This window comes from Protopterus annectens, chromosome 15.part0 (assembly GCF_019279795.1).
Source record: "Protopterus annectens isolate FY-2018-M chromosome 15.part0, PAN1.0, whole genome shotgun sequence".
NCBI classification, from domain to species: Eukaryota; Metazoa; Chordata; order Ceratodontiformes; family Protopteridae; genus Protopterus; species Protopterus annectens.
In genome coordinates this window covers 600,525,343-600,540,937 of record NC_056749.1, presented here as the reverse complement: position 1 = coordinate 600,540,937, position 15,595 = coordinate 600,525,343, and the positions used below count along the sequence as shown (strand labels likewise).

Genomic DNA, 15,595 nt, shown 5'->3' with positions numbered 1-15,595 from the left:
CAAACATCAGAAATAATATCATTGCACACTGTCTTTAGACTTTAAAATTTTTTTATCAATTGTGATTCAGCAAAATGTGTTTTAAGTCAGTCGTGTTTGATCATTCATGTTTCAGTCAAATACAAATTCATTTAAATGACATTGACCCGCAGCTTGCAGTACTGGTATATAACTATAAACAAGTGGTTTTATGCTTTGTGTGTTTACTGTACCTCACCTGGTAGTTTGAATCAAGTAAAAATGAATGGTTCAACAGGGCTTCCTCTATACCCTTAAACTGCTGATCTTTCTAACAAGCCCATTGGACTGCACTCATCTCAGAAAAAAAAACGTTACCTGCATCTTCATAGAAGCTTGCCAGCATTTTATTTAGCTGATATACAGCACAAACAAGAGTAATGTGGCTTAGCAAAACAAAGGTTTTCTGAGTCTAGTTATTCATTGTGTGGGGACTGCTTGTATCATGCACTTGTAGGCAAAGGTTGCATCAGCACTGCAATACTGAATTCATTTATGTGTAATAAATTCAATATGAAATTCTGAGTGCAAACTCAAGCAGATAGGGAATATGCAGTGAGCAGGACAGAAAGAGGCACTTTTTGATTTTAATCTCTCATTAAATGCAAAATAAAATATTCAGAATGTTGCCCTGTAGCCTTTTGCTGACTTTGTATAGCTTAGAACTGGTTTCAGTATATTCTGAATTTCACACTGTGCTATAAATCATCTGCTAATAACAATGATATGCTTATTGGTAACATTGACAAGACTTCTTCTTTTTCTATTTGAAAATATATTATGTGATCACAACATGAGTAAAATCAATTTAGGCTAGACTGTAAAATGCTTTGGCTAATATGTTATTATCTTAAAAGACCTCTATTAGTGACAACATTTTTCTGTCCTTACAGATATAAGGTGCAGTGGGTGACCTTTGATAGCAAACATCTATCAATATATGACGATGAAACGGTATGTGTTACACAAAAAATTAAAAGTTGTTGTTTGTGATATCATCAAATATCAAGTCTGATGCATTTCTCTAAAAGGTGTATTACATCATCCACCTATGCAATTGAGCAAGAAAGGGGGCTTTCCCTTATCAGTTGTAGTAAGATAATAGAGAGTATCAAATATCCTGCAGAAACCGGAGTGGGAGATAGATGGAAGATTAAGTGTAGCAAGAGAAATGTCCGATGACTCACACTGATAAAATACATACCAGTGAAAAGTGCATTTATTTCATACTTTCCACAAGTATTATATGGTCTGGCTGTTAAGTAGTAAAGTGATTATTTCTTTTTAAAGATAAGGTTTTAATCTAAGGGGCATTCATTTGAGCTCCAGTATAAAACAGGGATGGTCATATATCATCACTTGCTAAGATCAAACTTTTCCTTGTTCCCCCTGTGGGAGAGCTGGAGTAACAGCATGGACTTGGATATGTGCTAGTCCCTTATTGTGGATCACCATAGATGTGGAATGAACTGGTCCTGCACACACCCTGGATCATCTGGCAGCTAACAGCCATCTTAGAAGTGGTGCAGACAAATGAAAGCTGACCATTTAATTAAAACAAAGCATCATGATAACACAAGATGGGTGTTGATGCATTGTGATTTCAGTATGGTTTTCTGAATGGGTAGCTGGACTGTTAAGTAAGACTTAGTGCAGCTAGGTTCTGTTTCTGAAAAAATTAAAACCTACCCCAAGGTTACCCAACCTCAGAGTTAGTTATTAACATGGAAAAATAAAGAAACTGTCTTCAATGATGAGACTTAGAAGGTTCCTAGATTACTAGACTGGGCATTCAGTGATTAATTTCTACTTGGTATGTAAAATAAGGGGATGCAGGGGGCTTTCCTTCTGCATGGGGAGTGCGAAACATTGTCCTATATAACCCAAGACTATATGTTGTTTTTTCCAACATTTCACTAAATCTGGACATATGGTCAATCAGGTCTTAATTTTACAATCTTGTAATCCATGCCAAAATGAATATATTTGATGAAGTGTAGATAAAAGGTGAAAGTAACTGTGATGCCTTTTATGTAGGTAAATGACCTGCTATCTAGTTAGTGATGGACATGAAAGGAGGAGTACAACTTTCACTGTCAGTAGTTATCCAATGAGTGAAACAACAGCCACAAGAATGGGCTTGGCAGAGTCCGTGGGGAAGGAAGACCCTGTTGAGCTTGATTCTCTTCTGGCATTGTGAATTGCATTCGAGGCACACAGTAGGTAAGATATTTTGGCCACGGATGAAATACCACTACTGCTAGCATTTTAACCCTACCTGGTGAAGTCTGTAGAAATATATATTGTGTCTGTCACTTCTGGCTACAAAAAGGCTTCCAGGCATGCCTATCTCCAAAGAGAGTGTAAGGTAGACAGTCTGACTCGGGCAGGAAGCCTCTAAAAGAGTTGTACTGGTGTTCTAAGATGCGCTCAGGAGACTTTTTATTAAACTCAATTTTGAGCTGCAAAAATGCAGACTAATGAAACCTTTTTCGTCCTTCATTTGAAGTTTCATAACAACAAAAAAAGTTCATTTCTTGTAATATTTGTAGTATTGTATCTATTAGTGAGTTTTCGTCTCAAAATACAGAAGGTTTCCATTTTTCTTATTTTACTTTCTCCTCTGTAGATTGATTCAAGTGTCAAAAAAGTTTTAAATCTTGAGGCTTCACTGCCAGAATTATTTTATAAACTGACTGTAGAAAGCCCAAACACTTTAAATGATCTAATTGTTTTAATGAATAGTATTTTATAACTTGAATGTAGAAACTCCAAACACTAAATGAATAAATAATCTAAACTTCAAGGGGTAAAATATTGAAAATAGAGCAGTAGCTTGGAAAGTTCTAGATGCATTTTCCAACTTAACAGTATTAGAGGAAAGTCTGGAACCAGCTTGAACTGGATAATAATTACAGGTACTCTCAGAGCTCTGATACCATACCAAGTGGAAATTAATCACCAAATTCCTAAGTGACTAATCTAGGAAACTTTTGAGTAACATAATTGAGAGCAGTTTTCCTAATTTTTCCAGGCATTTGTTTTATATCATCTTTGCAATGTAACCATCTCTAAGGCTGTTGTTTTGGAAGCTCTTCCTTTACTTCAAGATATGTCAGTCTTAAACTTAAATTGTTATTTAAGTATAGAGCTTGTGAGTAGCCTGAATTTTTGGATTTATATGCCAGCATTCATAGCATAGCCCAAATTCAGATTAGTCCTGCCAGTAATATCTGAAAAATCAAGCTGAAATGCAATATACTTGTATCTAAACAGCTGTTCATTCCAGAACATGCAGTATGTTTTATTTTGGATGTTGTCATGAATTTAACTGCACGTGCTTAGCAAAACAGAAAGAAAAATAACATGCCATCTTTGGTAATACTCTTGTAATAGCTTCCCCATTCATTATTTCATGCATAATAAAGCTGAAGTTTCCAGAATCTAATGAAAACTGTTAATCAGCTCTAGCTTGATGCTGAGATGATAGGAAGGGGGCAGAATGAGACAGCAACAGTCAACAAGTGAAGGCCATGTCACCCAGTCCATCATCCAGCTGCACAAGTAAGCTCTTCGCTATCGGCCACATGGCCTCATGCATGTGGGTTGAGTAAAAGGTAGTGCAGTACACAGGGCAACAGCAAGAAAAAGGAAAGGGCACAGAATGAAAACCCTTTAGTAGTTTCACAATATGTTTGTTGTGCTCCTGCAAAATTCCAGCTGGGCATATCTATGTTCAGTTAAGACGTCAAAGGAAGAGCTCTAAAACATAAAGAAGATAAATTCAAAGATAAACAGCTACAGAATTTTCAAATGAAAAAAAAGAAAATCAGGGTACGGGGCAGGAAATTCATGAAAAAAAAATGTGTGCAGCGGCAGACCAGAATTGCGCAGACCTTTTGATAGATGATCAGGACATTAGCTCATTTCATGAAGGTGAATAATTATAACATCCAAGTACACAACCATCAGTCACAATCACCAGACATATACTGTACACATCACACTGCCCTACTGTTTTCTATATGCCATCCATCTCCCACAATGACAACTTCTCAACAATGTAGTAGGTAAAAGGCCTGCTTATACAAGTACATATAGTGGCTCATCTCTGTCTTACAGGTGGCAGGCTTTAATCTATAGGAATAAACATGATTGTCTCTCTCTCTCTCGAAGATATTCCCCTGGCATGTCCCTTGTACAGGTACAGAAGATGTTCATGTGAAATACCAGACAGGTGTCTGACAATCTGACACCAGGAATAGAGATACACTGCACTCCAATGTAAGCCTATGAGACTAAGGAGGACTATGGAGTAATACAGGATGTTGTTAAATGTCCAGAGAGAGACATGCAGTACTTTGGTACACTCACGTAGCAGCACTTCAGCATATATAAATGACTAGTACAATAACCGTGTACATCGACACAGCCATGCAATGAAATTAATACACATAAATGCAAGATAGAATCCAAAGAGCTGTCATGTCCTACGATGGGTAATCTCACAAGAACAGAGAGTGAAGTTGCACCCATATATCTCAGATATAAAGTACTGCCTGTATTAGCTAGGCTGCATTTCTTAGTTCATCATCAGGACAGCAAAGACTTAAGTAGCAGTATAGCATTTGCAGCTGTACTGTTCAGGTGTCTATATATCTATCCTAGACACATACAAGGGATGGAGTGCACAGGAAAGTAGAAAAAAGGGGAAACAGCTAATGGAAAGTCACACAAAAAGACAGCATATAGGAATGTGCAGGACGGAGGGAAGAAGGGCAAATGTTTTTGTGGGGCGTGGTTCCCATTTTTTTATTATATAGAAATAAGGGAAGAGGGTAAAGGATAAAAAGAAACAGAGGGTAGAAAAGTGTGCTGGGGCAGACAGACACATATAAAACAGTATAAACAGGGGTAGAAGTGTACACTGGGATTGTGAGACATGGTGGTTAGAGATAAACAGACGTTAGTCAGTTGGTGATGGGAAGGTTATACACCACATTGGCTACTGGGTAAGATACAAGAGGAAAGGAAGACACATGGTTGGTGATAGGGTGGAGTACAATCAGCTGATGTATTGTCTGTCATTCTGTCCCAGACAGACATTACAAAGATCCAAGAGTATATGATAGATCATGGCGGCTCATGGTAGGGGCCCCACAATCTGTGGTAGCCTAGCTCAATGGTAGAGGCCAGCCAATTGAGTGAATCTGCAACCTCTGCTGGGAGACTCCCCATCCATGCCATGTATCTGCTGACTGGTATCTCCAAAAGAGCCTCCACGATATGCTCCAGCTGTGGGTGGGCCAGCTCAGGCAATGTATGTACACTATCTGCCAATGAGGGACCAAAACCTTATGCAGTCAGGCACTCCCAGCCTCTTCACCTTCATGCATCTCAGCCACAGCCTTAGCAGGGCAGTTATAGACTGGCAGCATCTGCTGACCAAATCTGTCATCCGGATTCCCAAAATGTGAAGTTATCCATATGGGAATATAGCCTGGTATTAAACTGAATATATTTAACAGACATATCAGCATATATGAAGAGAACTGTGGCTGGCTACAAGCCTCTCCAGGCTGCCACAGATGACTGCATTATTGATCTCATGCTCTGCTCATTCTGAATGAGAAAGGACATATCACTGAACCACAATAAATGTAAGTTAACTTGGAAGAACAAAAAACACAAACCTGTACATATGCAACTGGTATGTCTGTTTCCCCTGTGCATGAATTAACATACTTAAAAGGAATGCAACACATTTTTATATGGAGACAAGAACACAGTGAGATGATGCAGCATGACCCCAGTACAGAAAAGAGCCCTGCAGGAGCCAACCTAAAATATAATATGCCCACTAGATGTTGTACCAGTACTGCACCCAGCTTCACCTGACATGGAAGATGTGGACATTAACAGACTTTATTTGATTACAAATACTGGTCAGTAGTACCAACAGTCACCAAAAACAACAGGAAAAAGAAAAATGCAGATTTTTAAAAAAATACAGTGCTATCTCCTCAAAACATCCAGGCTACTGCTGCCTAGTCTCTGCTTCCCGTACACAAATAGCATTAGAACTATGCTGTGGCAGGTCATCAAAATATTGTTTGCATTGTTCCTCCATCTTGGCAATGTCCATGGCTGAGGACAGCTCATCAGTCAGGTCATACTAGGCTTCAATTTTTTTGAATGCACCATCATAAGAGCTGAGTAGGTACTCCCTAAATCAGCGCAAAGAGCTAAAGCATAATCTTGCTCTCCTTCATGCACCATGCAGGCACTCTTAGGTAGGCAATAGTAGAATCTGCACTTCTAGATCTCCTCTGAAAATAATATCACTTTCACAGGGAACACAATAGTAGCCAGGGGATCACATTTGTAATGTGTAATTTCTGAATGAATGGTAGTGCAACACATAGCTGCAGTGTAGTATTACACATGTGCCTGCACAGCTCTTCTGAAAAATCATATGGCCATGAGCTATCAGAGAAGACATAGGCAGCAAGCTGTGCTTTAGCTCATAGCAGCACAGCAGCAAAATAAAGTAACTTGTGGACATTGATGCAACCGCACCTAATATGCCTATGTGTTACACAAACAGGTATAAGTTTGCATAATCCTAGATGCATGCCACCATTCTGTAGCCTAAGTGATGCAGATCTGAAAAGCTAACTTTCAACAGTGTTAGGAGGAATAGCACCATTATTTGGATCTGTAGGCAGTACAAGGTAGCTTTCAGTATTCCTTGGCAGGCTGATTTTATCTACACCCCTATGGAGATGCACCCTTATATTAGATTTCACATTACAAATGTCTAGCAACCAGAATATGTATGCTTGCATGTAGGTCTTGTGTGTATACTACTGGCAAAAAGAAATTCCACAATAGCAGAATAACCTGCTGTACATGCCTTTCATTGTTATTGTGATCTGGTGGACAGTATAATTGCTTTATTGATACAAGGGGGAGTGCAGTAGCCATATACCTACATGCATGTGTCCCCATCATACTAGGTACAGCCATATCACTGGCTGTTACAAAGGTGACCCCAAATTGGCAGCAGAGATGCCTGTCATATCCTATGCAACCAAGTACACCTGCTATATGTATCATTATACCTGTCTCTGCAGCTGTCACATGGCATAGCCCCCAAAGCTGCTGTTTTTTTGCCTGTAGCTATTATCCTGCCAAGCCCAACAAAATACAGTCTATAACTCTGTGTCATGTGTTCACAGGCATCTGCATGTCTGGAAGACAAGGTGATTAGCAGAAGGCAGACAATTTCAGATACACTAAAAATAATGTCCTGCTACTGCACTTAGGGCACATGCATGGCACTTTTTGGGAACTGGGGGTTCTGACCAGCCTTTACATGACCATGGCTGTGGCAGACACTAATCCACAAAGTACAGTTGTGTAAGTCCAACTTACCCATAACAGTGGAAGTTCACATTTCTTCACTGCTGCAGTAGCCTATGGGTAGTTTCCTGCCAAGGACACAGCACTCTACAAGTTTCCCAAAGCTCTAACTTCCCTCCCTCTCACTCTCCAGTGGCATGCACCATGAGGCTATCTTCACAGTTGGCCCACATCGTGAACTGGCTTAGCTCAACATGGAAGAGATGTCTGTACTCCAAGATCCCCCCAGACAGTAATGCTCCTTACTCTGTAATGGGGAGGAAGTGCAGCTACCTTGCAAAGAAACCCTATTTCTACCATTTATTTCTACAGTCATATCTTCTTTGGTGCTCCTCAAAACTGGTACCCAAAGATGGGGTCAGGAGTTGCCAATCTACATGTGAGAGAATTGTCTTATAATTAGCTCTCAGTTCATCACAACAGTATAATGTCTGCAATACTGCTGCCACTGCACTAATCTTTATTTATTTTTATTTTACATTTGTTGACCGGGCTAGTCCAACTGGATACGTGTCCATTTTCAGTGGAGGCCCGGGGAGAAAAGCTCCAAACAAAAACATACAAAAATATATATACTAAAGGTAACATACAAACTACTTGTAAAAAACAAAATATACTTAAAAATATAAAAACATCTGATGCTAAGATTTGGAGAGACATTAATATAGAGTAATGCATTTTCAGTTTAATATAGTATACAAAAAGAAATAAGAGTACAGTATCTGGTAGGAACTAAACCTGGTAAGTAGTACTAATTAGTATTTAGTAGTGACGGAAAAGTGGTTAAGTGGGCAGCAGATAGATTAGAGAATAACAGCTAGGCAGGGTTAGTACATGAACATAACCAATGGTTAGAGAAGAAAAGTTTTAGATTATTTTTAAATAGTGGGAGAGAGGTTAGGGTTGTAAGGTCTTGTGGTAGTTGATTCCATATTTTACCAACATAGTTAGAGAATATGGAGTCACCTGCTAAGTTCTTGGATAAGGAAGTGTGAATCAACATTTTGTTAGCAGAACGTAGATTTTTCAAGTTGTAATAAGGTTTTATGAGGGAAGAGAGAATAGGGATATTATTGGGTTGGTATAGGGCTTTATGGGCAATTATTAGTTGGTTAAAATGTAATAAGTGTGGTAATTCAAGCCACTCAAGTTGTTTTAGGTTCAGACAGTGATGAGTCCTGTAAGGTGTATTTGTAGCAAATCTGGCGATGTTGTTATAAGCTCTGGCTAGTTTGTTAAGATTGTTTGTAGAAAGATTGCTGTATATTGGGGAAGCATATAATAGGGTGGAAATTAAGTGGGTTCTAGCTATTGTGGTTCTGGCAACTGGTGTCAAGAAGGGTTTTATTCTATATAGGGATCCACGTTTTTTATTAGTCAGTATTATTGTATTGTTTATGTGAGTGTCAAACTTTAATTGATTGTCAATTGTGATTCCTAGGAGTTTGGTGGTGGGGTCTGGAGAGATAACAGTATTGTTGTTTGATGTAAGTGTAAAATGAAGTGGGGGAGACAAATGAGAGGGTTTAAAGAGCAAAAGTTTGTTTTTTGGGGGGTTGAGCAGAAGACAGTGGTTGGAGAACCATTCTTCTATAGTGGTAAAGGCTTTTTGTGTGATAGAATGAAGTTCAGTTTGGGATGACGCAGAGCAGATGATAGTAGAGTCATCTGCATATTGAATACAGGTGGAGAGTGGGGTAGAGAGATAGAGGTCATTTATGAAAATGGAAAAGAGAAGTGGACCTAAAATAGAGCCCTGAGGAACACCTAGGGAGGTGGGAAGGAGATCAGACAGATGGTTCTGCCAGAGAACTGCTTGTTTACGGTTTTCTAGGTATGATGTAAACCAGTTCATAGCAAGATTGTCCAGTGAGAGGGACTTCAGTTGGTGGAGGAGAAGTTGATGATTAACCATGTCAAACGCTTTAGATAGGTCAACAAAGAATGCTGAGGAAAGAATATTGTTATTACGATTATTGTTGATAAGAGTTAGTAAAAGACAGCAAGGCAGTGGTAGTACTGTGAAATGGACGGAAACCATGTTGGCAGTTAGCAAGGAGGTTATTCTGAAGTAGGTGAGTTATTAATTGTTTGTGGATACATTTCTCCATAATTTTAGCAAGTGGAGAGAGTAGAGCTATAGGGCGATAGTTGGAGAACTCAGTAGAGTCACCACCTTTGTGAAGTGGGATGATGTGTGAGATTTTCCAAATGGATGGAATGGTGCCTTCTTTTATAGTTCGATTGATCAATATGGAGATTGGGAAGGCAATGGCTTTGGCTCCTATTTGGAGGTATTCTGCTGGTAGTTTATCAGCTGAGGGAGTAGTAGGTTTTAGTTTTTGAAGTAAGGAGGAGATATAGGAGGTGGGTATAGGTTCAAGGTGAAAAGGAGGGGGAATGGCTTGGGCTTGGCAGATTGGAGGTATCAGGGTTTAGTTGATTTGCTAGATTTAATATAGTAGTAGTAAAGAAAGTATTAAAGGCATTTGCTGTTTGTATTGGACAATCAGGTTTGGAGTCTAGTGGATGAGGTGTGGCAACTTTGCCTGAGGAAAGTAATGTGTTAATAGTAGACCAGAATTTTTGTGGCTGTTGAAGGGAAGTTTGCTGGAGTTGGATATAAAAGTTCTTTTTATCTTGTAATCTCCTGGTCAATCTCCCACTCACTGTCTACCTTCACTCATTATCAAGCACCCTAAGTCCAGCTGGAAGTCACCCATTCCAGAAGTCTTGCCACAGCAAAGCTGTCTCAGTAATGTCCAGTACCTTCAGCATTTCCAGCTGGAACTCACCTGTTCCGGCAGTATTGCCACAGTGGAACTGTTTAATTACTGCAGTGACCTCTTCTACCAAAAGTGGATTCATTTATTCTGTCTTCCACTCCTTGATCGGTGAAGTGTGTGTCCACTGGATATAGATTTTACTTCCCCAACACTAAAAGAAAATAATACAGCAAAACCAGAAATGACTACAACACTTAATACATAGACTACTTTTCAAAATGCAATGAATTTCAAGCATTCTTTGTGTGTACAACCATCAGTGCACTTAAGAAATGCATAACAAGACACTCCAGCATCAGAATCAGGGAGTTGTTAAAGCCAATTGCCTGACACAATGTCAGCTGTGACAGACATATGAAGTTTACCTTCTGCATAACTGACCGTATACAAAATGATGCACCTTAGGTCTCTCTTGAAAAGAGGCTACTAGCCTAGTGGGACTAACTTCATCAACAAATGATAGATAGATAGATAGATAGATAGATAGATAGATAGATAGATAGATAGATAGATAGATAGATAGATAGATTGATGGAAAAGCACCATTCCTATGTGGGAATACAGTGATCTGGTAAAGGACCTGTTCCAGTAACTCCAGGCCTGATATAACCAGAATAGTAAGCAAGGATCTATCATAGACATTTTAGTCCTCATCTTGGAAACTAGCACAACATTTATGAAATTCAGCCCAAGTCTACACAATGGTCCCTCCCTCCCTCAGACCACACAGTGTCCCTGGGCCTACAATTGATCATTATACATTTGGCACAAGCAACCAAGCAGCTAGTTAATATTCTTTTTCTAAAAAATATATTCAGGTGGAAAGGCAAGGCAGACTGCTAAGTCTGCCTACCATCTGCCAGAGAGCTGTCAGATGATTTCACTGCAGCAGAGATATCCAGGGACAAATGAAAATTCCTTCCAAGAGATCTCTTCCTGATAAACTGCAAAATGTTAATGTAACAAAATCCTAAAGGCTTGTTCCCAGGCAGACCTAATCAGCATCATACTCTAGCCTTTGGTTTAAATTTTTTCCATGAACCCAAACTGTATACTTTCTGCTGCTTTCTGTTCTATTTCATAGAAATCATAAGAAATGCAAAGCATCTCCATCTTGTGACCATTTACATCTTGCCAATACTCCACCCTTAGGCTGTGCCTCACTTTCCAAGGAAGGCTGTGCCAGTCACGCCAAGGATGAATGTGAATATGCATCTAATCATCCAGTTCCATATGAAGGAAAATAATGTCACACTGCTTGATTTGCCACGGGAGTCTAGTCTAGATGTAGGGAAGGTATTGCATAAAGAACCTATCCCAGCACCATGTTTTATTTATCTGCTGTTAAAAATTTAGATTGTTGGTTCTGGTGTTTCTGGGACTATTTGATTTGTGAAACTAATAGATGTGAAGATAGGTGAAGGCTGCCAGCCTAGCCAGATAGAATTTTGTAGATAATTCTGTCATTTGTAAATATTAATATAAGCCACAGGTTTGTTCTCTTAAATGGAAGAAAATACTGTTAAATGTGGAACTGCAAAAATATAACAACAGTGCACTCTGCTGTAGGAAGGCTGATAAGTCAAGCATTGTGTAATTGTTTGATGTCAAACCTCGGAGCCGAGATGTCTAAATAAGGAATTCTTCCTATTGTTTTGAGGCCAGAGATAATGGCTAGAATTTACATGTATAATTTTTTATTGCTCTGGATTCCTGACCAGCTGCAAGATCAAAAGTGCTATTAACCTCTGAGTTTCTGTTAGCCTGGGAAAACAGAAAATTGTTAAGAATTATGTAATATGAAGCAGCACTGTGTTATCAATTTAAAGAGAGAGAATCAGAAAGCATTTTGCATTTGTCTTGAGGACATCCAACTCACCAGCACTGCCTATGCTCTATATGTAAGTTTATTTTAGAACTGTGTTTTCTCTTAGCTGCAGCTAGGAAATAGGAAGATTAGATTAGTCTTTTTTCTGTATTGATGTCAGAACCTTTGTACTGTATTATTTTAAGTGTTTCTTTGTGATCTCTCAACTATTGACTAGCACTGTGTAGTAAGAAGTATTGTCTTGTGTTTTTATTATTAAATATTTTTAAACCTTTCAACTGTGGCTGTTTTGTGTAGATATAAGTTAAGCTCCAGAGTACATTGCATGTATATAGTGATAGTGTCCAAGCCACCCTAAATAAGCCTTGCTGTTCAGTCACACTTACCATTTGGATGATAATATTGCAAAGTAATAATTGGACACCCTTTAGTAAGGGCCTTTTTAGTAGCTGATAAATATTAGTGGGTGTTAGCAGCTGGTACTACATTTAAGACTGGACAGAAAGGGGACACAGCTGGAGAATCTGTGCCAGCCTTCCCCAGGAGTGTCTGTGGGTTTGTATATAACTCATATTTCAAAGTGTGTGTGTGTGTGTGTGTGTGTGTGTGTGTGTGTGTGTGTGTGTGTGTGTGTGTGTGTCAGCTACTTGGGCAGGGACACAAAGCACTGGTTGGACAGGGAGGGTGCTGGAGGATTTAGCTTGCCCACTAGGCTGAGATCTGGACCCTATAGCTGTGCCAGTTGTGAGTCTTATTGGGGATCTGGGGAGAAACAAGCCCCAGACTGACTGTGCTCTCTGTGTGCTCTTAAGGGAAATTGTACTTTACTGTGTGTATATTTGTTATCCTCCCCTATATGGATGCCCCTCACTCTTGTTAGTGGTGAGGATTGAGGCCCCATGATTGCTGGGCCAGTGCACGGGCATTACATATTAATTGGTGGCAGTGGTGGGATAGTGAATTCCTGTAGCTTGTGTACAGTGACCACTGAAGGTGTTTTTGTACTCTAAATCAGCCACACAGTGAATGCTCAGAGTTCAAATCACAATTGTTTTATTTCTTTTGTTAGCTTAGTTAGTCAGGGAGAGCAGGCAAGCATGTCAGCAGAGGAGTATGGAAAGCTGACAAGGAGCCAGTTGGCTGAGATGTGCCAGGCTAAAAGACTGGTGCAGGGAAACCTGACTAAGGCAGACATGATTGCAGCTTTGGTCACAGCTGCATCAGAAAACAGCAACCAGGAAGACGATCAGACTGACCGTGGAGACGTACAACACTCAGGGAATGGACAGCTCAACCTTTATGTAGAGGACTTAAAAATCCATCTGGAGCTAAACAGACTTGAGTTGGAAGCCAGGCATTTGGAAATGTAAGCTGTGGAAAAGGAGTGGCAGAGGCAGCAAAAAAAGGAGATGCTGACTCTTCACCAGAGTCATGGAGGTAATGGGGAAGGGTGTAACTGGACCCCAGAAACACAAAAGGTTAGTAAATTTCTTCTGCAGTTTACAGAGGGGGATAATTTTGGTAGTTTCATTCATATGTTTGAGAGGGTATGTAAACAGTATGATGTTGACCAAAGGCTCTGGGTACGGTTCCTGACCCCCTTACTCCATGGTAAAGCTGCAACTATCTTGTCCAAATGTTTGACACTGACTATTTTAACTATACTACTGTTAAGAATTGCTTGTTACAATTTTTTAAGCTAACACCTGAAACTTATAGGAAAAAGTTTTGTAGGCATAGACACAAGGCAGATAAAAGTGTGTGTATGGATATGTTGCTGAACTGAGTGCTTATTTTCATAGGTGAGTGAGTGGATGTCAGGCCACCACTTTTGAAGGGCTGGCAGATCTTTTGATGAGGGAACAAACCCTTAACACTTTGCCTGAAGGACATCAGGATCTGGTTAGCTGATAACAAATGTGCTACATCAGAGGAGTTGTTGAAGAAGGGAGACCTATACCTAGCAAGCAGGGCATCCCTGCATAAGAAAGGGACCCCCCCAGTACTGCTCATGGGCCTAAAGGAACCCATGGTGGGCAGCCCAGACTGTCCCAACAGAATCTGCCAGAAGCAGGGGAAGCCACTAGTCTAGGTACACGTCCAGGACCTAGGGTTAAATGTTTTGAATGTAACCAGTGGGGCCATGTGGCATACAGATGTCCATGGAGGCAAGGTGGGGAACAAAAAGTGAGGGAGCCAGTAAGTGGGAAAGACAAAATGCCAGTAATAGGTTGGCTCGAGACAACAAGGGTACTGAACTTCCATCCTGCAGATGTCCTGATAGAGAAGGATTTGAATGAGGCAATACCATGCATTAATGCAGTTACACACAGTCGGGCTGCAAGACAAGCATGTGAGTCTGGTAGCATGGAGGAGACCCAAACAGACCACATACTTGCAGCCAGGACTGGTGAGGTGGTTACTTCAGGGAGGAAGCTACGCTGTAGCAGTGAGACTAAAGGTTAGCCACAGCTGCTTGTGTGTGCTGATGTTCCCTTGGACAGAGTGACTGCAAAGGTAGAGTTCAGTAGTAGTACCCAGGCTGAAAGTGAGGCACCACTGTCAGAGGATGCCAGACTTCCTGTGGAAGGGGAGCTCGGAAGGGTTACAAAGAGAGAGCTGAGGCAGGCTCAGCTCTCACACCCTATATTTCAAGGCCTGAGATAGGAAGCTAGTGAGGGACCTGATTCTCAAGGGAAGGAGGAATCTGTATACTGGGACAAAGGGTTACTATATAGAGAGTGGACCCCTGAGGGAGGGCTAGAATGTGAGAGGGTACAGCAGTTGGTAGTGCCTAGAGCTACCATCTGGTGCTTCTAGCCATAGCCCATGATATTTCCTTTGCAGATCATATGGGCATAAAACATACAAAGAGACGTATTATGCAGAACTTCTACTGGTCTGGAATTTCCAGAGATGTAACAGGGTACTACAGGACCTGTGAGCAGTGCCAAAATGTAGGCAAGGCAGAAGACAAGGTGAGAGCTCCTTTGATGCCTTTGCCTGTGATTAAGGAGCCATTTCAGAAGGTAGCTATGGATATTTTGGGGCCTCTGTGTACCCCAAGTTTCACAGGGAAAAAGTATATCCTAGTGGTAGTACATTATGCTACAAGATACCTTGAGGCAGTGGCTTTGTCCTCTATTGAGGCAGAAAAGGTGGCAAATGCTTTGTTAGAGATTTTCAGCAGGGTAGGTTTCCCAAAGGAAATACTGACAGACAGAGGTGCCAATTTCATGTCAGACCTGCTGGCTTGTCTGTGGAAGTACTGTGGGGTGAAGCACATGAGGACCACACCCTACCATCTCCAGACTAATGGTCTTGTTGGGAGGTTAAACTCTACACTCAAGTCCATGCTACGGACATTTGCAGACCACTTTAAGATGGGGTGGGACAAATATTTGCCCTGTGTGTTTTTTGCTTACAGGGAGGTTCCCCAGGAATCCACAGGTTTTTCACCCTTTGAGTTGTATGGGCATAGGGTGAGGGGACCTCTAGATTTAATTTGAGAAGAGTGGGAAGGTGAGTGTGAATCTCA

At 40.5% G+C, this 15,595-nt stretch overlaps 1 protein-coding gene across 2 annotated transcripts in view; it reads left to right on the top strand.

The window, feature by feature from the left end:
* The window catches only part of LOC122789943 (arf-GAP with Rho-GAP domain, ANK repeat and PH domain-containing protein 1-like), a 1,460,469-nt gene that overhangs the window by 578,967 nt on the left and 865,907 nt on the right, over nucleotides 1-15,595 (top strand). For both annotated transcript variants that reach the window (XM_044057421.1, XM_044057422.1), the window contains one exon: nucleotides 912-972. In XM_044057421.1, the coding sequence (XP_043913356.1) occupies nucleotides 912-972 (61 nt within the window). The remainder of the gene's footprint in view (nucleotides 1-911; nucleotides 973-15,595) is intronic.